Source organism: Phoxinus phoxinus (assembly GCF_949152265.1).
Source record: "Phoxinus phoxinus genome assembly, chromosome: 4".
Taxonomy (NCBI): Eukaryota; Metazoa; Chordata; class Actinopteri; order Cypriniformes; family Leuciscidae; genus Phoxinus; species Phoxinus phoxinus.
In genome coordinates, this window is record NC_136879.1 from 23356970 (window position 1) to 23378756 (window position 21787).

The 21787-nt window shown below is 36.9% G+C and overlaps 2 protein-coding genes across 11 annotated transcripts; both read right to left on the bottom strand.

The window, feature by feature from the left end:
• Window positions 1-789: 789 nt before the first annotated feature.
• On the bottom strand, window positions 790-12647 carry fhdc4 (FH2 domain containing 4). Of its 3 annotated transcripts, none has more exons than XM_079611419.1 (12): window positions 12371-12537; window positions 11398-11772; window positions 9790-9851; window positions 6471-6573; window positions 6221-6306; window positions 5996-6096; window positions 5567-5637; window positions 5323-5430; window positions 5162-5232; window positions 4732-4849; window positions 4317-4481; window positions 790-3216 (listed from the first exon to the last, which is right to left on the bottom strand). In XM_079611419.1, exons 2-12 carry the CDS (start codon window positions 11731-11733, stop codon window positions 2134-2136), a joined length of 2304 nt encoding a protein of 767 aa, XP_079467545.1. In that variant the 5' UTR covers window positions 11734-11772; window positions 12371-12537; the 3' UTR covers window positions 790-2133. The 3 variants fall into 3 exon arrangements, with proteins under 3 accessions (XP_079467545.1, XP_079467546.1, XP_079467547.1); XM_079611420.1 differs by lacking the exon at window positions 12371-12537 and adding an exon at window positions 12548-12647 and having other exon boundaries at window positions 796-3216; XM_079611421.1 differs by lacking the exon at window positions 12371-12537 and having other exon boundaries at window positions 796-3216; window positions 11388-11438.
• A 751-nt stretch (window positions 12648-13398) lies between these two features.
• On the bottom strand, window positions 13399-21603 carry arfip2a (ADP-ribosylation factor interacting protein 2a). Of its 8 annotated transcripts, XM_079611422.1 has the most exons (11): window positions 21265-21603; window positions 20509-20613; window positions 20169-20225; window positions 19048-19156; window positions 18877-18939; window positions 17279-17359; window positions 16826-16938; window positions 16040-16261; window positions 15747-15904; window positions 14903-15077; window positions 14041-14797 (listed from the first exon to the last, which is right to left on the bottom strand). In XM_079611422.1, the coding sequence occupies exons 2-11, from the start codon at window positions 20602-20604 to the stop codon at window positions 14642-14644; spliced, it is 1230 nt and encodes a 409-aa protein (XP_079467548.1). In that variant the 5' UTR covers window positions 20605-20613; window positions 21265-21603; the 3' UTR covers window positions 14041-14641. The 8 variants fall into 8 exon arrangements, with proteins under 8 accessions (XP_079467552.1, XP_079467548.1, XP_079467549.1 ...); XM_079611423.1 differs by lacking the exon at window positions 20169-20225; XM_079611424.1 differs by lacking the exon at window positions 18877-18939.
• Between the last annotated feature and the right edge of the window lie 184 nt (window positions 21604-21787).

The window sequence follows — 21787 nt, forward strand, 5'->3', positions numbered from 1 at the left end:
TCCAAAATCCAAAAAGAGACTTTAAGCATTATGCGTTTCCCCACAAATGATAAAGTAGATAATTTTTCAGTCATGTAACTGCTTCACTTTTATCAAGCTAAAGACAACAATGAAAATTTCCCCCGCTTAAAAAAAAGTATATAGCCTACAATAATGAATGGCAGTCATATTACAACAATAATTTACTCCAAAGAGGAGGAAACATCTTTGTAGGCTACACACCCGGCCTAGAAGACATCTTTAAAAGGGAAAACATCTGGTGCTCTTTTTTCCCTTAAACCCAGAAACGTGTTTTATTACAAGGCTAATAGTTCAGTCAATCCACGACCTTAGGTGATACGAGTGAAAGTACGTCAGTTTGGGGTGGGGATACGAGGCTACACAGTGCAAGGGTTGGGCTTTGTTTACAGTGAGGTGGGGGAGGTAAGACCGTGTTCTTGGGCTTTCATTATGAAGGTGGTGGTTGCTATGGAGACTGCATCCAGCCTAAGACAGCCAGATGGCAGAAGCAGACTGTCTCCCGCAGCCACGTCAGCAAACGCTACATTAAGACATAGACTGAACATCATTATACATTTGCATATCATGTGCATCATATTGTGTGCTCTACAAAAAAAATCAAAAAAAAAAAATCATATTTTAAAGTGTGACAAAAATGATCATTATTGATTATATATTGTACTTCAACCAATATATTAAATAATGATACATTCTAATTCTGTTTCACATAATAATAATAATTTTTATACATTTGTGTTTGTTATACTGAAATAGACCTATCATTTATGTCATTACCTTTATAAACTGTTTATTATAATATATTCAAAGAAATGAAATACATCTCTAAACAATTCATGGTAAGTGTCTGAAATAAACAGCATTCAGCAATTAGAAATGCACTGTAACAGCATGAAATCACACTTATTAGCCACAAAACCCATCCAACAATCTAATAAGCCATTTTCTGGATGAACCGGACTATAACCATAGCATGTTGTGACATTCAATCGGTGCTTGACCCTTTATTCTCAGTTCTGTGAGACTGATAAGGATGATTCACTTACACAATCACCCAAACACCCCCCCCCCCCCCCCCCCCCCGCCAGGGTCTCAGGCTGTCTAGAAAGCACTAAAGAGGACCTATCTGGAGCCCATGACGTTATCTATTCTCCCTAAGTAAGCCTTCAATGTCTTTATTAAGGATAAGCCCCTTTAGCTTCTTCTTGTTCCTCATTACTCCAGAAGCTCAGTGGACAAAAAACATCAAATACCATGTATGACCCCATCAAGTAGCACAGGAGATGTTGTTGAGGTCAAGCGTAACAACGTAACATAAAAAAATATAAATATATCTTGCCTGAAAACAGGACAAACAGCATCATATAAAAATGCACTCAAGCATCTTAGTGTGTGAGCAACTCTTAACTGGACCATGGTCTTTAAATGTTCTTGCAATCTCATATTGAGAATCAAAAGCAGAGGTTTTATCAGCTTGTGCTCTGGAACGACTCAAATAAAAGGCCTTCTTTCATTTCCGGAGCTCTGAAAACCACAAATTACATGAACTCTCTTCCCATTTTCATCACGAAGGCGAGTGCTTTGATCCGTAGACAGGTTTCTCATAGGAAACCTACAATGACCATACAGAGTCCACTTTCAGAAACATGAGCTAAGGTGTCAGGTAAATATAATAATAATAAATAAAATAATAATGATTAAACATTAAATTATTCATCAGACAAGAATTTGTGATGTTATGCGGTGCATTACAACCACATTTACCAACTTACTTGTATTTTGATTGGTCAGTATATAAACTAAACTAAGAGAATAATTACTCATAGTCAGAGTCAGGCATAATTGTGCATGGTTCAATGTAATGCCATATGTGCTGCCCCCTTGTGTTACATAAAGGACATTGCAGATAAAATCTTATTTTCCACTGATCTCAACACTATATTTAAATTCATTGTGTTTTTTGGATGCCGTTGCATGTGCGTGGAAATAAATGTCCATTCACTGTTTTAACAAGCAAACATTGACAAAGCACCAAGCTTGTTTTCCATAAATGCAGCATGACACTCAGCATGAAAGTCTGAATAAATAGACAGCAGTGTTTTTTTTATATATATATCACGGGTCCACACTGTCAGAATCAAGCTCTTTTGATTTGTCTTTTTCACGCCAGCGCTTAACGGTAAATAAAGACATAAAGCCCTCTTTAGCGCTTTTAAATAATGTTGTTTGACTGTTTCTTTTGCCAGTACCAAATTGCAAGCTAGGCACTGTCTCTTCAGTCTTTGCATCCGGCTCGGCTGATTGTGACTGTGATAAGTTAACTGGTTGTGATTCTTCAAGAGAATTTAGAGGCTTTGCTTCTGAATCTTTAACAATCTTTAAAGAGTTTCGTTGTGCTGTGAGCATATTACATTCCACAGATTTCCCTTTTCCAATAACACCTATAGAGGGAGCCGGAGATGCATCTACATCACAGGCCACAAATAGGTCCTCTTGGCTGGTACTTCCACATTTGGTCTCAGGAAGTGCGATTGTGTGCCGGCGATTGATGATCTTGCTGTTCTGCAGCAGTGGGCTGGATTTAGAAGCGTTTTCTTCTATGGCCATGATCAGCAGCTGTCTTCTGTCCTCCTGGAAGAACGTCTTCCTGGGAGACAGGATCGGCGACAGGGCCTCGCCGGATGAAATACTACTTCGACTGGACTGGTATTGTAAAACTTTCCGTGACACCTCTCTCATATTCTGCACTTCTTTCTCGGTCTGGGCATCTGCCTCCTCCTGCTCCGAGGATACGGAGACTCGTTGATCTGATGAGGAATTGGTACCGGCACTTTCCTGCACCGGGCTTGAGATTATAACCTCTGGGTGATTGGGCGTCTCTTCCTTTTCAAAGCTCTCCTTGATCAAGGAGGATTGCATGGCACTTTTGATCCAGCTGTCCCTCTTAACTTCTTTGTTGTCAACGGGGTGGTCGTTCTTCAAGGGGGTCTCAGTCAGATTCCCCAGCGTGGGTGAACCGGTCCCCGCTCTACGGCGGGATTGCCGACTGTTGAACCTGTGTAGGATGGACTCCAGAGCGTCTCCTTCAATGTCTTTGTCTCGTGATGAGCAGGTGGCGGTGGAGCGTCGCTTAGCAGCAATCTCAGTGCGCTCTCGCAGCCTGCGCCTCACATCCACCATGTCTCGTTCAAGGTTCTCCTATGGCAGAAAGATGATAGAGAAATGTTATTCATGAAGCTACCTTTATTTTATCTGGTCAAGGAGAATAAACAATATTTTTACAGATGTCTGTGACAATTTAATTTGACAATATCTAAACAATTTAAAAAAAAATCTAAACAAAAAAAGAATATAAAAAAATCAAATTGGTTAACAATAATTAAATAGGTTAACAATATTTAATATTTACCGTATATACATATATATTATGTTTATTATTATTATTATCTCATTCGAATAGGTTACATTTACAGATATGCTCAAATGTTGTTTTTGTATCATTTGTTGGCCAAAATGACAGTGACCCTGATTCTTATACTTACACACATTGCTGTGGATGCAGCATCACAGGTCAATTCAAAAGTTTTGGAATTTCAATGTTTTTGAAAGAAGTCTCTTATGCTCACAGAGGCTGCATTTATTTAATCAAAAAGTACAGCAAAAATGGTAAAACGTCTTCAGTGTCACATGATCCTTCAGAAATCATTCTAATTTGATGCTCGAGAAACATTTATTATCATTACTATCAATGTTGAAAACAGTTGTGCGGTTTAATATTTTGTGGGAACTGTGATCTTTTTTTTAAGATTATTTGATAAGAACAGCATTTATTACGGACCGAAATCTTAACTGTCACTTTTAATCAATTGAATTCATCTTTGCTGAATAAATGTAGCAATTTAATTAAAAAGAATATAAATCAGTATAACAGTACAAAATTGATAATCTTAATAATAAATGTTTCATGAGCACCAAATTAGTGTTATTATTAGAATGATTATTAGAACTTTTTCCAATTTTTTATTTGTAAATAAATTAGTGATCCAAAACTTTTGAACAGTAGTGTGTTGCATTTCTACTTCATTTTATGCTAAAACTTTTCTTTGATGATTTTTTTTTTCTAAAACATTTCCAGGTTTAAACTGGATTTTCAACGTGGTCTCAGACTTTTGGACCCCACTGTGCATCATTTCAAACATGTTTTGCAGAAGTCCTATTGATTTCTTTACGTGTAAAAAAAAACCCGGGCTAAGATTTCTTCTTAGACTAGAGCACCTACAATGTATGGTTAGAATTACCTGAACCGCTCGTTTGAACTTCTCACAGAAAGAGTAGAAAATGGAGCAACAATCCTCTAGTTTGAACTGAGTGGGGTCCTCACAGAAATACTCTGCTACCGAATCACTCACAGCAGAAAGGGTCTTGAAGGCTGTCTCGGTCTCATTTAAACTGGTTTCTGCATTCTAAAAAAAGAAGAAAGAAAAGACAAATGGAAGAAGCTGTTCTGATGTGACACTTCTTATTTAACACATTAACATTTCATGCAATCAGGGAAATGCACTGATGTTTATGTGCATGTCAGCACTTCAGTAGTCAATAGGCTCAATAGCATGTTACCACACCATAAGACTTTGAACAAAAAAAATTGCATGCTCACATTCAGAGATAAATAGGTTCTAACTAAGGAATTGTGAGAAATATAAAATGCCTCACCAGCAGAAAATCCCTCATCTGTTCTTCCAGATCTGGATGTTTACTAGCATTCTGCTTCGACACCTGGACTTTACTCACTTCCTTTTGGAAATCAGACTCAATTTCCTGTTTATGAATCCTGCATTGAGGAAGACAGACGATATATTTCACTTTGAATTTTCAGTGCAATTTAGTACTGAGCACAATAATTGAACCTTTACAGATCTATTGAAAGACTTTGCTAAAGCAAGCTTGAGATTCTTACCTCAATAAATTACAAGGAAATTACTGAGTACTAGAATCACATTTAACACATTTTATTGTTAAAGATTTTTGTAGTGTGTGTGTGTTGTGTGTGTGCATTTTTACATCTCGCAACTATTAAATTAATCAGATAAAATAAAATAATTATAGGGAAGTGCAATTCTTCAAACAGCGATGTGTGGCCTACCTTGCTGCCTCTCCAATGTTCTGTAGTTTCTCTGGGAACTTCAGCAGCGATGCATCTATCTTCTGGGCTTGCTGTGGTAACATAAGAAAAGAATTAACATGGAAAGAAAGCGGTCTTATGTGGCTCTGGCACCATAGTATAATATTAAACATCGTTGCTACCATCACAACATAGTGCATGAGGTTCATTCCAGGCTTGTTGGCTTTGGTATCCGCTAGTTTGAGAAGAGACGTTATCCGGAATCCCACCGCGCTGCCAGCGTACCCTCCCTGGTGAGAGTGGGGGCAGAACGATTAGGATCCCATGACAGTGTAAACACGCAAATGTGCAGGGCTGTTTTGAGGTTAACCAACTTTAAACATTTTCAACAATCGTAACAAAATACAGTGGTATGATTATACTCACAGAGTTCATGTAGTTCCCTGTTTCCAAGACTAGTCGAATGACTGAATGTAGATCTGCACATTCCAACAGCTCTGGAAATAATTTCATACATGGGTTAGGTGAAATAAAACGAATCAAACCTAGTCACATCCTTGTAATTGCACTAATAAACAAAGCAAGCCAAGTTTCCTGGGAATCAAACCCATAAAGTTAGTCATGCTTTAAGAAACTATGAGGATCATATAGTATGAGAGCATTTTTAAAGTTGATTTAAATTATTTACATGTTGAATTTAAAATGAATAATAATTAATAACCATGAATAGCTCTTATATATATATATATATATCTCTTTTTTTTTTTTTTTGCTTCAAAAAAGGGAAGAGGGCATGTTGATGTTTATGGTAATACTTTACAATAGGTAGTAATTTGTTGTAATCTACAATCATACCTTGTCCAGCAGAGGTCATGACTGCAGTTGAGTGATTCACCTCATCCACAAAATGGGAGAATTCCTCTTTGAGTACTAAACCGTTTAACCGTTCCTCATAACTAGAGGAAGAACAAACAAATAAAAATAATCATGCTGGCATATCCAAACATTACTGTATCGAAAGAGCTCTGTGTACAATCGTGTTAAGTGTGTATTTGCCTTTGTGTGGCTGTTTAAACCCACCAAGGAACTTTGACAAGTTGTACCATGAACCGATCTGGTTCAGACAGAGTTGAATAGTCTCCTTTAAAATCAAGAAGCTGACGCACCTAATGAAAGAAGAAACATAATAGCAACAAGCTTTTAGGTTTGCGATTCAAATGAAAGTGCTACATAAAATACTCTTATTCTGGTCTAAAGTAAAAAAACCTTTAAAATGTCTTGGAAATGCTCAATGTGTCTAACTGAGGCTCTAATCAGATTTTACACCCACCTCTCCATCCTCTGGCAGTAGTTTACACAACTCCTTCAGTTTCCCAGTACCAAATCGTTCTCCTCTGCCGCTGATAATGTCGTCAATCATTTCACTCACTGGCCTGTGGAGAAAGTTAGAGCAAGATGTGATAAAATTATTGATCAGGACCACAGACTATTTGAGTTACAAAATCTCAGATTTCAATAACATCATACATTCGCTACTTTACAATACAACACATTCTGGATGGGGAGATACAGTCATGGCCAAAATTGTTGGCACCCCTGGTAAATATGATCAAAACTGGCTGTAAAAAATAAATCTGCATTGTTTATCCTTTTGATCTTTCATTCAAAAAATTGCCAAAATTCTAACCTTTCATTGAAGCAAGAGAATTGAAAGTGGGGCTAAATCACATTATGAAATAAATGTTTTTCTCCAAAACACGTTGGCCACAATTATTGGCACCCTTTTATTAAATACTTTTTGCAACCTCCTTTTGCCAAAATAACAGCTCTGAGTTTTCTCCTATAATGCCGGATGAGTTTGGAGAACACCTGACAAGAGATCAGAGACCATTCCTCCATACAGAATCTCTCCAGATCCTGCAGATTCCCAGATCCATGTTGCTGCTTCTTCTCTTCAGTTCAGCCCACTCATTTTCTATAGGGTTCAGGCCAGGGACTGGGATGGCCATTGCAGATCTTGGTTTTGTGCTCAGTGACCCATTTTTGTTTTGATTTTGATATTTGTTTTTGGATCACTGTCCTGTTGGAAGATCCAAACATGGCCCGTTATAAGATTTCTAGCCCCGGCTGTTAGGTTTCGATTTTTTATCTGTTGGTATTTGATCCAATCCATGATGCCATGTATCTGAACAAGATGTCCAGGACCTCTGGCAGAAAATTAGGCCCACAGCAGTAAAGATACAGCAGAGTATTTCATTTTACACATGGGGTACTTTTTTATCCCTGTGTGCACCAAACCCATCTTAAGTGTTTGCTGCCAAAAAAGCTATTTTTTTGTTTCATCTGTCCATAGAACCCGTCCCGTTTGAAGTGCCAGTAGTGTCAGGTACTTTTCAAATGTTCTATGGACAGAGGAACCAAAAAAATAGCTTTTTTGGCAGCAAACACTTAAGATGGGTTTGGTGCACACAGGGATAAAAAAGTACCCCATGTGTAAAATGAAATACTCTGCTGTATCTTTACTGCTGTGGGCCTAATTTTCTGCCAGAGGTCCTGGACATCTTGTTCAGATACATGGCATCATGGATTGGATCAAATACCAACAGATAAAAAATCGAAACCTAACAGCCGGGGCTAGAAATCTTATAACGGGCCATGTTTGGATCTTCCAACAGGACAGTGATCCAAAAACAAATATCAAAATCAAAACAAAAATGGGTCACTGAGCACAAAACCAAGATCTGCAATGGCCATCCCAGTCCCTGGCCTGAACCCTGTAGAAAATGAGTGGGCTGAACTGAAGAGAAGAAGCACCAACATGGATCTGGGAATCTGCAGGATCTGGAGAGATTCTGTATGGAGGAATGGTCTCTGATCTCTTGTCAGGTGTTCTCCAAACTCATCCGGCATTATAGGAGAAAACTCAGAGCTGTTATCTTGGCAAAATGAGGTTGCAAAAAGTATTTAATAAAAGGGTGCCAATAATTGTGGCCAACGTGTTTTGGAGAAAAACATTTATTTCATAATGTGATTTAGCCCCACTTTCAATTCTCTTGCTTCAATGAAAGGTTAGAATTTTGGCAATTTTTTGAATGAAAGACTTAAAGGATAAACAATGCAGATTTATTTTTTACAGCCAGTTTTGATCATATTTACCAGGGGTGCCAACAATTTTGGCCATGACTGTATACAATGTGTCTGTATGTGTATATATATATATATATATACACACATTGTACCGACACATTCTTTTGTTTTAACATTTGTTTCCTCTCGTATTATGCATTCTTTTTTTGTTTGTCGTCAACAAGCTTATTTGTCTGATACTTGCTTTTTCAACATCTAGGCTATATTTGTTCTCTGTTGTTGTTTACTTTATGTACTTATCTGCATTATATTGTTTGCTTCATAAAAAAAAATATATATATATATATATATATATATCCGATTTCCCAAAGATTCACTGAAAGTGGGGCTCTACCAATATGATATAGTAATCCCCAGGCTTCCTTATAAACGTATGAAAGAAAAAGAAAAAATAAATTAAAAAATAGTTTTACATGCATCAGCTTTTGTTTTTATTTTATTTTATTTTTGGTGCAATCCGGTCATCATTTACTCACCCTTCTGTTGTTTCAACCCTGTAATTACTTCTTTTCTTCACACAAAAGAATATATTTTGAAAAATGTTAGAACCAAACAGTTCGGTTCTCATTGACTTCCATTGTATGGTTAAAAAAACATAATGGATGTCAAAGGGAACCAAAACTGTTTGGTCATACAGGTTTGCAACAACATGAGGGTGAGTAAATTAGGACAGAATTAAAATTTTCGGGTGAAAAATTCCTTACCGTCTCCTATGCCAGTTTAATGTGCCGTGACAACTAGCTATAAGATATTTGAAGATTAATTTTCTGTGGCGTGTCAACATTGCTCAGCTTGTTTGAGCAGCCGAACACAGCAACAATGACTCAACCAATGGCGTGAGTTTGGTGGTGGGACTACCTGTTTGTCCAACCAATGACAGCTGGAGGAATGTTCGAGAAGCTAGTTTGAAAACATTGAATACTTTCACTGGTAATAGCACAGACACACGTCACCTTTAAATAGACTGATTACATTGTAAAACTCAATTTGCAAATTACACATCAAGCGGTCCATCTGTAAGAACAGTACAGAGGAAGTGTCCAACACATGTACTTCCACACTGTGAGTCATACTTCACCTTGTTCTGGTTACTATACACTCTTAATCTCCTCTTCTTGGCCAATCATAAAAAATACCTAGGATAGACAAGCCCCATCTTGCTTCTTTTTTTTTTTTTTTTTAGAGATAACCAAGCACACCAAACTGGTATCGCAAGCTCTAGCTGTAGCACTATATAACTGATGTGTTCATTAACATGTCAAAGTTAAACTGTCACAATCAACTAATCAATATCTGAGGAGAAAAACTGCATGATTAAGAGAACTGCTGCAAAGCTCATCTTATCTCCATGTTTGTACTCCAGTAGAAAAGATATGCCTGGACTGATGTTGTCAGGGAAAATGAATTTGGCTTGCAGAGACATGTGAGCAATGCATCATATGACTAGTAAGCGTTTCCACCCTAGGAGAGCTTTTCTTAATACTCCCTTGTGGTACACTCACCTTCTGAACTGCTTGAGGAAGATACCAATGTTCATGTTCTTCTTGGAGTTGAGAATGGACACCTGGCAAGGGAAAAAAGACAATTATATGGACATGGCTTGACAAAGACAGTTGTTAGGCTGATCGCTTATTATGTATATTACACCATTAACAAACATAAATGTAAACAGACTGTATTAGGTAGTTACTCCACCCTGATGCGTTTAATCAGTTTTAAACTATGAAAAACTAATGATGATTTACGAACACCAACAACCCTGCCTATTAATTTTTTAGCATTAAAAATAATCAACGGAACATTGCGACGATGTGATTCAGCAGTTGTAATATTAGATGTTCTGCATCACAGTGCTATTCAATATTGGTGGAGTACACCTTATGTAAACACTTAGAGAAAAGACGAAATCCCTCCACCTTTGAAAAGAGTTCAGATCAAACGACAAACAAAGTCAAGTGGCATAAATGCCACAGTATTGTCTTATGAATGACTGTAAGCATTATTTGAAAGAGAAAGTTACTTCAAATCTAAAAGTTGCAGTGCTAGGGTGTTTTTTGTTTTTGACTGTGGGCCACAGCATGACAAGAATTAAGATTACAACAAAGAAAAATGTAAAAACTTTTTTTTCCAGCTAGAAAACAGCAGTCATTTTAAAATCATATTGTGATTTGAATTTCCTTTTAGTAAACTTTTCTTTTCCACTTATCTATCTGACATTAGTATTAGTTATCGATTAGTTCTTCTGTGTCATGTGATTGCAGAAGTAAAGCCAGTTTTTAAACATGTTTTCTGACTAAATGTCATAACATAACCTAGAATTTATTATGAAATTAAGTTAAATTACCAAAGAGTGAAATGATGACAACATTTTTTAAATTGGTCCACATTAGCCATAAAACTGGTTAATTTAGTAATATAAAAATAACCATAAATAACTTTCTTTTACACACTGTACGTATTTTGGGTTTCCATGGTTTATGGGGACTTTCCATAGACAATGATTGTTATACTGTACAAACTGTATATTCTATACCCTGAACCTAAACCTACCACTAAGCACAACCCTCAGAGAAAACTTTCTGCATTAAATAATAAAATAAAAAAACATTATGCTGTCTGATTTATAAGCTGTTTTACACATAAATTCATAAATAAATAAATAAAAGGCTTAGGTCAGGGTTAAAAGTAGCTGTAAAAACAGCAGGTTACCACTTTTATAGAGAAATAGATAGAAATACTACGATAGTACACTACATGGAAGATAACTGACCACAAAGAAACGGTTTATGCAAAACTAGCAATTAGGATACCTCATGCATTCGGCATGAGAATATGAGATGCTTGAATCACCTTCAGCTCTGTAATCATTACTATAGAAACACTCACAGATCCCAAAGCCAACTGATTATATCACATTTAGTGAGGTTACAACTAACTAAGTCATCTTTACAGTGTTTTGCCAGACCTGAGACAGACACAAAGCCTACCCTAGTGACAAGCTTGATGAAAGCATATGTAAATCTCTCTGAGTAGATGAGCCTGGAAACACCCACTTACTGTAAGCCTGCAGACACAAAACATGTTTTCTAGCACATCGCACCTGAACTCACCATTTCAGGTCCTGGGGCCTTGCTTGGGGATTGGCGTACACTGCTGCGGGTTGTGGCCTGGACCTTCTTCTGGTCATTGCGGCTGAACAGCTCCTCCATACCTTTGGTGTCCAACTCGAAATCCCTGCTCTTCTCGGCCGTCCATATGTTATGTTTGCCTATCACAGTGTCCTTTGGTATGGCCTCCCAATTAAAATTACGCATTGTAGAGGCCCTTGACGGCCCTCTGGAAAACGGGCCTCCACTGAGGCCAGGGGGTGGAGGAGGAGGAGGAGGAGGAGGAGGAGGAGGAGGAGGAGGAGGAGGAGGAGGAGGAGGTGGCGGCGGTGGTACCATGGTTTGGATGTCACTTGCAAAGATACTGCTGCATCATCCCTTTAAAGAAAGGACAGAAAATGAAACCATATGTTGGTATGTCTACTATCTGCTGTCATCTAACTGAAAAAGGAAGGATTTGTGTAATAGGGAAGTTAACCGAGAAACTGTAGGCGATAAGCACTGGTGAGTAGCCTACATACCGGTAACTAACAAATCCAGGACAGTGAAAAATATCTAATAGGTTTACAAAGGTTTACATGACGTTTAATGTCAAAATTAAAATTTGCTAGACATTTACACAGAAGTACCATGGTTACATTTGTGGGTACAAAATTAAATTTACATATTTGTATGGTACTACAACTAGTTTATTTTTTTGTAAGGGTTAGTTTACCATACAGCCTACCATAATTTCTTGAGAAACGTTTAAAATCTTTAAAAAACCTGTAAAACAATTGTTTTGTAGGCTACCCTAATGCCATATTCGTCTCTCAGTTTTATCATAGTACTTAAATGGTATTGTAGAGTAGCCTTACAATAATTGTCCGTGGTGGTTATAATTGTCCCTTGGATATCCATGGCATTTTTTTATGTCTAACGTTATGGTTTTCTCATGGTAACAACGTAGTAAGCCTATAAAACATATTTTACTTACTCGTTTGAGAGGTAGCGGTCTACCAACAGAAATGACTGTCTGACAATATCCGAATTTACTTTGGCTATATACTCCAGAAAAGAGAAGCATGCTCCATAGTAGCCTACTCTCTCCCACGGGACTGTTGGTGACCGTACCCGCTCTGCGGAAGTGTGATGTTGCAATCTGCTCTCTTACCTGTAGCTCACGCCCAGAACTCGTCAGCGCTTGTTTCAGACGTAATCCATGTGTCATGATTGTTCAAATTTCATAAAAGTACCGCATGAATGGGTATTGATTCGCCTACCTACATTAAGACAATAACAGCAACAACCGTTAGAATTCGAAAGCTTCCATTCATTTGTTTTAGGTTTCCCGCGTTTTCTTAAACTCAGAATAAAGGCCGTTTAACACACTATCATTTTTTAAGGGTTTAGTACCGCTTTCAGCATGGATCATGGGTAAAAATATATTGGATTAACCCGAATTACGGAGCCAAGAGGCAACGACCTTACGTTAAACAAACGCTCAAGCATACATTCATTCCTTTCATAAACTCTTTTCTATCCATACAAAACAAAATATATAAACTGGGAGGTGCTCACTGGACAAGGAACAATTTTGTGAATATGGCTGAATGACTCATAAAATGTAAAAATGTTTTACAGAAAGTGAGTGTAAAACAATCAGGTGCTAGAATTTTAAGTTTTTTAACAACAGACAACCAATCATAAAAATACTGTTTATGAAAAGGACTCATTAAATATTAATGATTTGCACACACTGTAAAAAGCTATCAGTTGACTTAACTCAAAAAAGTAAATCCGTTGCCTTAAAATTATTAACTAAATAAACTTCATGTATAATTGAAATATGAAGTTATGTGAACTTGACAATTCCAAGTTGATTTACTTAATTTTAAGACAACAGATTTCCTCACTTTTTTTAAGTCAAGTCAACTGGTCACTTTTTACAGTGCAGAAATTCCATTGCAAATTTTAAAAATGTGTGTTCATAACACGCGAACAACGAAAACATACGCTTTAACTGGGGTGACGGCGAGACATTTTTATATCATTTCAAAAAACAACCTGAGCAATTCAGTCACATTAAATATTTTTGAATTGATTAAAACAAAGTTAAAAAATCAGTTAATGTAAATGTTACTACGCACATTTGTGGGGGAAATGTACAGTATAGGACTGGATTGATTTGATCAATCTAGTCAATATTAGTCTATTAGAAAATACCTCTGTCGAAACAGACCCTCAGAAAATGGGTTGTGAGCATTTTAAGAAGATAAAATACCAGGCATGGTTGCTGAATCAATATTAAAATTGTGTAACACGGATAAAATCTACTTGCAAACGTAACAAATTATTGTTAAAGCAAACTCATACTAGTACAAAAGCACAGTATTTCTTCCAAGAAAAAATGCCTGATCCAATTTGATTACCACAGTGAAACCAAAACCAAACCCTTCCCTTATTTGAGTAAAGAGCCAAGGGAATAACAATCCGATCAAGGAAAAGCGGTTAAATCTTTCCTGGCTGGCAGCAGACTCTACCAGTGGCGTTTGCTGCCAGCACGGAAGAGTTTGAAGACATTGCTCAGAAACTTGCTGCTGGGTGGCAGAAAAAAAACAAAAGACACACATGCAAGACACGATAAACATCACAATACATACTCATACGATTCTATCGCCTTCAAATGTGTTTTAATTTCATATGTGGGACTTCACAATTTACATAAATATAAATATATTAACCTTCTTATGACACATACCGTGAGCAATTTTCCTTTCTTATACCTTGACGTAATATTCCCCTAAATTACCTTACATTAAAAACAAACGCACAAGCACAACATTCATTCCTTTCAGCTCTATTCCATCAAGATAAAACAAAAATATATAAACTGGCCTGGGAGGGGAGTATGACAGTTTTGTGAATATGACTATGATGAATGCCTCATCACATGTGAATGTTTTTAAAGAGAGTGAATGATTCGTTCCATGTCATTTTGTGTAATTTTACTTTAAACAGCCCATACGCTGTACCTAAAAGTTAAGGCAGCTGTAAAGCATAACCACGGTTAATCAAATTAATATTCATCGGAAGATTTTTCCGGCTTTAAATAAAACGGAACATTTTCCAGGGTTTGGCAAAATAAAAACATCCACTTCTCTTGTCTTAATCGTTCATACAAATCACATATAATGCATCTCCTTATACCCCATCCATCTATTTTCAGGTTTCCATGTTTGAGTGTCTCTTTACATTGACAAAGTGATTACTGTTCCTCAAGCCACGACGGCTTGTCAGAACCCGGTGGCTTCAACTTCACGTTGAACTGTCTGAGAGTCTGTTCCAGCTGCTGCTGATTTCCAGCGAAATATGCCGAGATAGCGTTATGAAACAGTAGGAGCTGTTTGTGCATCACCTTTACCTGGAAATCAACATACACAAATCTGAAGAAACTACCACAAAAAGCAAGGAATAACTCTGACGTATGAAACACAACATGTGAACACCAGGGATTTCAATATGGTACCTTATTCTCATCCAAGAACTTGAGTTTGATGGTGACATCACTGCGCAGTCGTTCATATTTGTCTTTCTGGACCTGGTACTGCTGTTGAGCAATCTCAATGCGCATCATGGCTGCAGCGTCCCGCGGACCCACGCTCACCTCCTCCAGGTCTGTCCTATAGGCATCGAATTCCAGTCTAAAACGAAAACATATTTATTCACTAGTATAAACTGGTTCAGAAAATCAATGTAACTAATCCTAGGCTAAAAAAGGAAGAAATTGAACGTGGAAGCGCAGAGGATAGAGCTAAACTAATCACCGGTCACGAATTAGAAACAATCCTTTTTAAAGACGAATGTCTATTTGTTTAAACTTCGAGAGGCGTCTGCTCTCACCTAAGCTTATGCTATACTCCTACATCGTATGTCATGCGCAGGAACTCGACTCGTGAACGCATGCAAACGTTACCAGAAGCTAGTGATTAGTTTATAAAGTTTATAAAAAATATGGATATTTTTCTTACAAAAACGCATCGCTTCACTTCAGAAGGCCTTTATTAACCCCCTGGAGCCGTATGGATTACTTTTATGATGGATGGATGCACTTTTTGGGCCTCAAAATCTCCGTTACTATTCACTCCCATTATAAAGCTTGGAAGAGCCAGAATATTTTTTTTTATATAACTCTTATAACTTTTATATAACTTTAGCTGAAAGAAGAAAGTCATATACACCTGGCTTGAGGATCAGTAAATTGTGGGGTAATTTTCATTTTTGGGTGAACTATACCTTTAAGCAGCTAATAATACTTTCACTCATTTACTCATGAATTTACATGTAACTAATTAACATCAAACTTCTGATACCTTGCATTCTCATACATCTTGATGGTCATGAGCGTGTCCTCCATGGTTTTGTTGACCAGCGTATTAATGCTGGACACAAAGAAATTGATGGCACCCAGGAGCGTCTCTCCATTCTTGCATAGCAGTCTTTGTGTCTCTGCATTATAGCCAAACTCATCCTGCAAGGGATTAAGTTTAAGTTAGGGCAAATAAGACACTGTGGTAAGGTAAGATTCAGTACTAGTAATATGGAACTAAATATAAATTGGCCCAACACCTGCAGGCAGAACAGGGGACACCAAAATAATTGGTACCTGCAATTCAGGGGATTTCTGGCTAAGATCAGCGAAAGTGTCCCCAAGAGCCTGCTGAGTCTGCACCATGTTGTAGAAGTGGTTGGTGAGATCACGTGCTAGTCTCAGAATACACTCGTACTTCAGCTTAGTCTCTCTAAGCACATCGATCTGAGCCTCAAGCTCCATGTCCACCGTCTTCGTACCACGGCCGAAGCGCTCCGAAAACATCTGTTTTGTGCACTGATGAAGAGAGGACACAAGCAGATACAAATGAATCCCATGATGGCTTTACCTAACATTTTCAGAAATCCTAAATACCTGTACATAAATAGTTTTATTTAGCAAGCAAACATTAAATTGATCAAAAAGTGAAAATGTATATACATTTTTTTTTCTAACAGTTATTTTTAACAATACAAAGTACAAAAGATCTTTAATTAAAATAAATGCTGTTCCTTTGAACTTTCTATTCATTAAAGAACCCAGAAAAAAAAAAACTCACGGTTTCCTCAAAAATATTGTTTTCAACATTGATGATAATAAGAAATCTCTCATGAGCACCAAATCATATTAGAATGATTTCTGAAAGATCATATGATGCTGAAAATACAGCTTTCCCCCCAATAATAAATTACATTTAAAACATATATTAAAAACAGTTTAAATTGCAATAATAATATACAATACTGCTGTTGTTATTGTATTTTTCCTAAAATGCAGCCTTGGTGAGCATAATAGTGGCATAAAAGTCAAAAATGACTTGTAAAACGTTAAACTACTATTTCCATGCGGTAGGTTTTCTACCTTGTACGTGTTAATGCTCCACTTTTTCACGCTGTCAAATTTCTCTACAGCTACTCCTCTTGTGGCCTCCTCTGACATCATTGGGTTGCTGTTGCTGTGGTGCATGCTGGGAGCTGAGAGTAGAAAATGCAGGTACTTACTATAAATAGGGGGCCATACCCCAAACTACAATATCATTTCAAATTGGACATTTTGCATATAAGGAACACCCTTTTGAATACCACAACCCAGTTTCGTCTATAATGTTACAGTAATCACAACAATATTACAGAGAAAGAATGTTACTACAATGCATCATTATCAGACTAGAGACTGATATTTCTGAGGCTGACAAATGAATCGGGGCAAGAATAAAAGGTGTGATGACAGTAAATGAGTAATGACTGCTAATTATGGGCTGGAAGAAAAAGGTGTCTGGCAGTGGCAGGAAAGGGTGAGGAGGCCCTGGGATACCTGGGTAATGTCCTGGCTGGTTTGCTATCCGACTGGCAGCTGAATTGCTGGGAGTGATACCCCTGGATTTGGAGCGGATGTCTGAAATGAATGAATAACAGTGGACATGTGGAGGAATGGGATGGAGATGTAGTTTAACTGAAAGACCATTAAGGAAATTGCTATATTAAGTGTTTTGGGGGTAATAGAGATGATTAACAATAACTGTAACATTAACTGTGTTGTTGTTGATCTGTAAACTGATGAAAACAAATTATTTCATAGAAGGTATTATCAAAATGTACATAAAGATTATGATGATGAATTATGCACAAAAATTAAGAGTTAAATGCTTAAAAGTGAAGGTTAAGAGGTTTATAAGAGCAAGGAAACCAAAATAGAGGAAATGCATACCTTTATACAAAATTTAGGTGATAAAAGGTGGAAGTAGAGGATGAAAATGAATGGAAAACTAGGTTGCTGCTAAAGGATTGACTGTGTATAGTGGCGGTCATGAGAAATGTATTCTATAATTTGGGGTAAATCAAATTAATATAAATAAACACTACCGTTTAAAAATGTGGGGTTAGTAAGATTTTATTAAAAAAAATTATTTAATCAAAAATATTGTAAAAACAGTATTATTGTAAAATATTAATATAGTTTAAATTTAATATATTTTAGAATATGATTTATTCCTGTGATGCAAAGCTGAATTTTCAGCATCATTACGCCAGGCTTCAGTGTCACATGATCCTTCAGAAATCATTCTAATATGCTGATTTGCTGCTTAAGAAAGATGTATTATTATTATTACCAATGTTGAAAACATTATTCATTATATCTTATTCATTTTTCATGAATAAGATCCTTTGATGAATAAAAAAAATAAGCAGCAAAATAACAGCATTTATTTGAAACCTTTTGTAACATTATAAATGTTTACTGTCACTTTTGATCAATTTAATGCATCCTAGCTGAATAAAAGTATCAATTTCTTTCAAATAAATCTTACTGACCCCAAATTTCTGAAAGGTAGTGTATATATAAAAAAATATTTAATTAATATGAATTTAAAGTTACATTTTATTTCCAAATTTCAATTTATTTAATTATTTGTATTAAACACTTCACAAATTCCAGATGACGCTAATAACAAAGGCTCATTTGATTAGTTGAATATCCATTCTGAATGTTCAGTTTACTAAACATAATAAATCAAATGAAACTCCTCATGGACCGCCACTGACTGTCAGCTAGGTTTGGTACTCGGGCATGTGTTTCAGCACCATGTTAATGTGTTAAGGCCAACCATGTTACTGAGCATAAAGAAACACCACTTAAAGAATGACTGTGTATTTCACAGTTCAAACACATTCAGCTCACAAACAACATTTGTTACCAAACATATGTTTACAGTAAATTAAAACAAACAAGGGGCTTTGTGTTGCATAGCAAACATGCATCCACCATGCGACTGTCCTCAGCACCCTGTAGAAAAGAGCCAAACGTTTGCTGTTAAAATGCTGACAAACACATTTTACACTGAGGGAGAGAGAGAGGGGGGGCTGTAGAGATTCTAAAAAAAGATCTCCTGTCAAGTTATCATGCATAGACACCTGGTTTGGGCGTGTTACCACATCTTCTGTCAAAATACTCCGGGTTGAAACGAACGGCTGGTCCTGAACATATACGTCACCAGAGATGTAAGTCTATCCACATGTCTCAGATGCTGCTTCAAATCAAGATCAGATTTGGACACCATTTTAAACTATTTAAGTGCTCTTTACCTTTGATGGAACTGGTGGGTATGATGCCCTCTGCTGCCCCTCCGTAGCCTCCAGACACAATGCTGGTTTCATTTAGGTTCGGTCCAGACACCATCACCTGCTGCAAGTCCTAGATGCGATGAGATTTAATTTCACAGTACATTACAATCTACAAAACAGAGCTGAAAACACATTTAGCACAAACTCTGCACACTAGGTGGGGGAAAACACAAGTGGGTATCAAAAGAGTGGATGGAGCAGAGCTTTTCTAGTATTATTAATGGTATATACTGTTGTATTTATTAACATTTTAAATTAGCTTTTTTCAGTTTTTATTTTAATTTGACTTTGTTTTAGTAAATATGTTTATGTAATTATGTTAATTTAAGTTTTTGTTATTTTTATTTTTGTATTGGGTGTTTTATTTTTATTTTTTTACTTTAATGTTTATTACAGTTTTAGTAATTTCATTAGTTGCTAAAGGCAATATTACTAATTTGTTGATGTTTATTCAAATTAGAGTTTTTCATCTAATATTTATATATAATTTTATTTCAGCTTTGTTAAATGATCAATAATGAGTTTTAATAGTTTTAGTTAACAATAACACTGGGATGATGATGGGAAAAAAGCTAAAAATTAAATAATAAATTAAAAAAAATTCTAAAAAACTTTATATATAGGCTAGTGTTTAAATACTTAAACACAAAAATATGTTGCTTTAGACTAGAAGCTTATTCCTATTAAAAAAAGATGGCCTTATATTAATACTAAATCCTTACCTTCTCCTTAAAACTTTTATAAAATGTTGTAAAAACAAATGTGGCAATTCAACAAGTTGGTTGATAAATACACTGATTAGCCAGACATCTTTAGTTCAGAGAATCCCTATTAAGAAAAAAAATCAGAAGTCGATATAAAATATTCAAATTAAAATATTTGCATGACTGCTTTCCATGTCTCTGCTTGACTTTTCAGACCAGTAAACAGCTCCCGTTTGTGATAAATCCTGCACCAACATTTGCCCAAGCCCCATGATAGCTCAATGACTACTATGTGTGCAACTATGCAAACCATCGACCACACTAAATCAAAGGGAATAGGGCTCCAACATACGAGGACACCCACAAACTCTCCCTCACCATGGCCACTGGTAGTGTGCCAACAATTTCATCTAAGCTCCCACCAATCTGTGCACCCTGTGACATGAAAAAACATAAAATGTGAAGACAGTGCAAAAAAAGATGGTGAAACAGACACATTGAGAAGACAAACATGCTGAAATACACAACTAAAATGAACAGTGTCATATTTACAATGGCTCATGAATGTGTGATTAAGCCAACTATTCAAGGACTCTCAGATCCAGCTACACAATTTCCACAGAAACTGGATGTCACATCACGATCAGGTCTGGTTCACGACGTAACTGAGCAGCGGACCTGACATGAAAAGTAGGTTGGATGGGCAGTGGATATACACCTGCTCAAGACTGTCATCCTCTGCCGTCCTGGTGTCCCCGTTGCTGTTGATGGGTATTTCCATAGTGGCGGCTTTGCTCAAAATACTGTCTGTCATGATGGATATCTACAAAAAAAAAAGACACATTGCAGATGAGATAGACAGACAGACAAACAAACAGAGAGAGAGAGAGAGAGAGAGAGAGAGAGAGAGAGAGAGAGAGAGAGAGAGAGAGAGAGAGAGAGACAGAGACAGAGAGACAGACAGACAGAGATAGATAGATAGACAGACAGACATACAGACAGACTTTTTGGTTACACCCTTAATACACACTATAGTAAAAACCAACTCTGGTGTCTAATAGGCTACCACATACTGTATTAAAAGTCTCAGTGAAGCATGTGTTGAAACAAGTATTATAATATAATGTAAAAGTATTAATAAAAGAGTGATAAATACACATAACAATGACGTTTTATTAGAAGACACATTGCATGAATCTATAGCCCAGTCTATAAGCAATAATCTGGGGGCCAATACAAAAAAAACAAAAACAAAATCTAGCGGCATCGGTAAAAATTGCGGCCTTAACTAAAGGGGGAAGGGATGGATTATACTTTATGCTAGTGTCAGTGTGTGTGATGTGAACAGACGCCATGACGCGCTTCAGCCGGAGCAGGTCAAGCGTCCTCTTCTCGGCGCCGCTGCAGCTGAGCTACGTGTCACACACACCGGGGAGAAGAGGATGCTTGACCCATCTGCCGCTGCTTTACTAACCTGTATGCCGTCTTAACCGCTGAACCGAACCACACGGGCCACATTTAAAATTATTCCATGATGAAAATGCGATATGTGTGTGTTTTAATGGATGTCCGGATGGCAAATAATCTCCACAGGCTCCTCTGTCAATCCTCTTGGTCGCTCGGTAACGCAAATCCTCTCTGTTCTCTGCAAACGGAAGTGACGACGTGAAATTCTTCAGGGTTACTGTACGCGACGTTACATACTAACGGCATTGTATTGGAGAGTAAACAATTGTACTAATATTATTATTTTTTACACAGAATACAATTCAAATAGAAATAAAAATGTCTGTGAGATTAAATGTGATTCGCAGCTTTATATAAAACGAAATGAGGGAGATAAACAGTCTTTCTACTATACTTAGTGCGACCAGGAGGTGTCAGTATCACTTCAGGAATGATAGCATCATTGTGACAGCTCACAATGTTTAACCCATTACTGTTGTAACTAAAAGCATCCTGCCTATACACACATATTGCATAAATTTAATGTATAT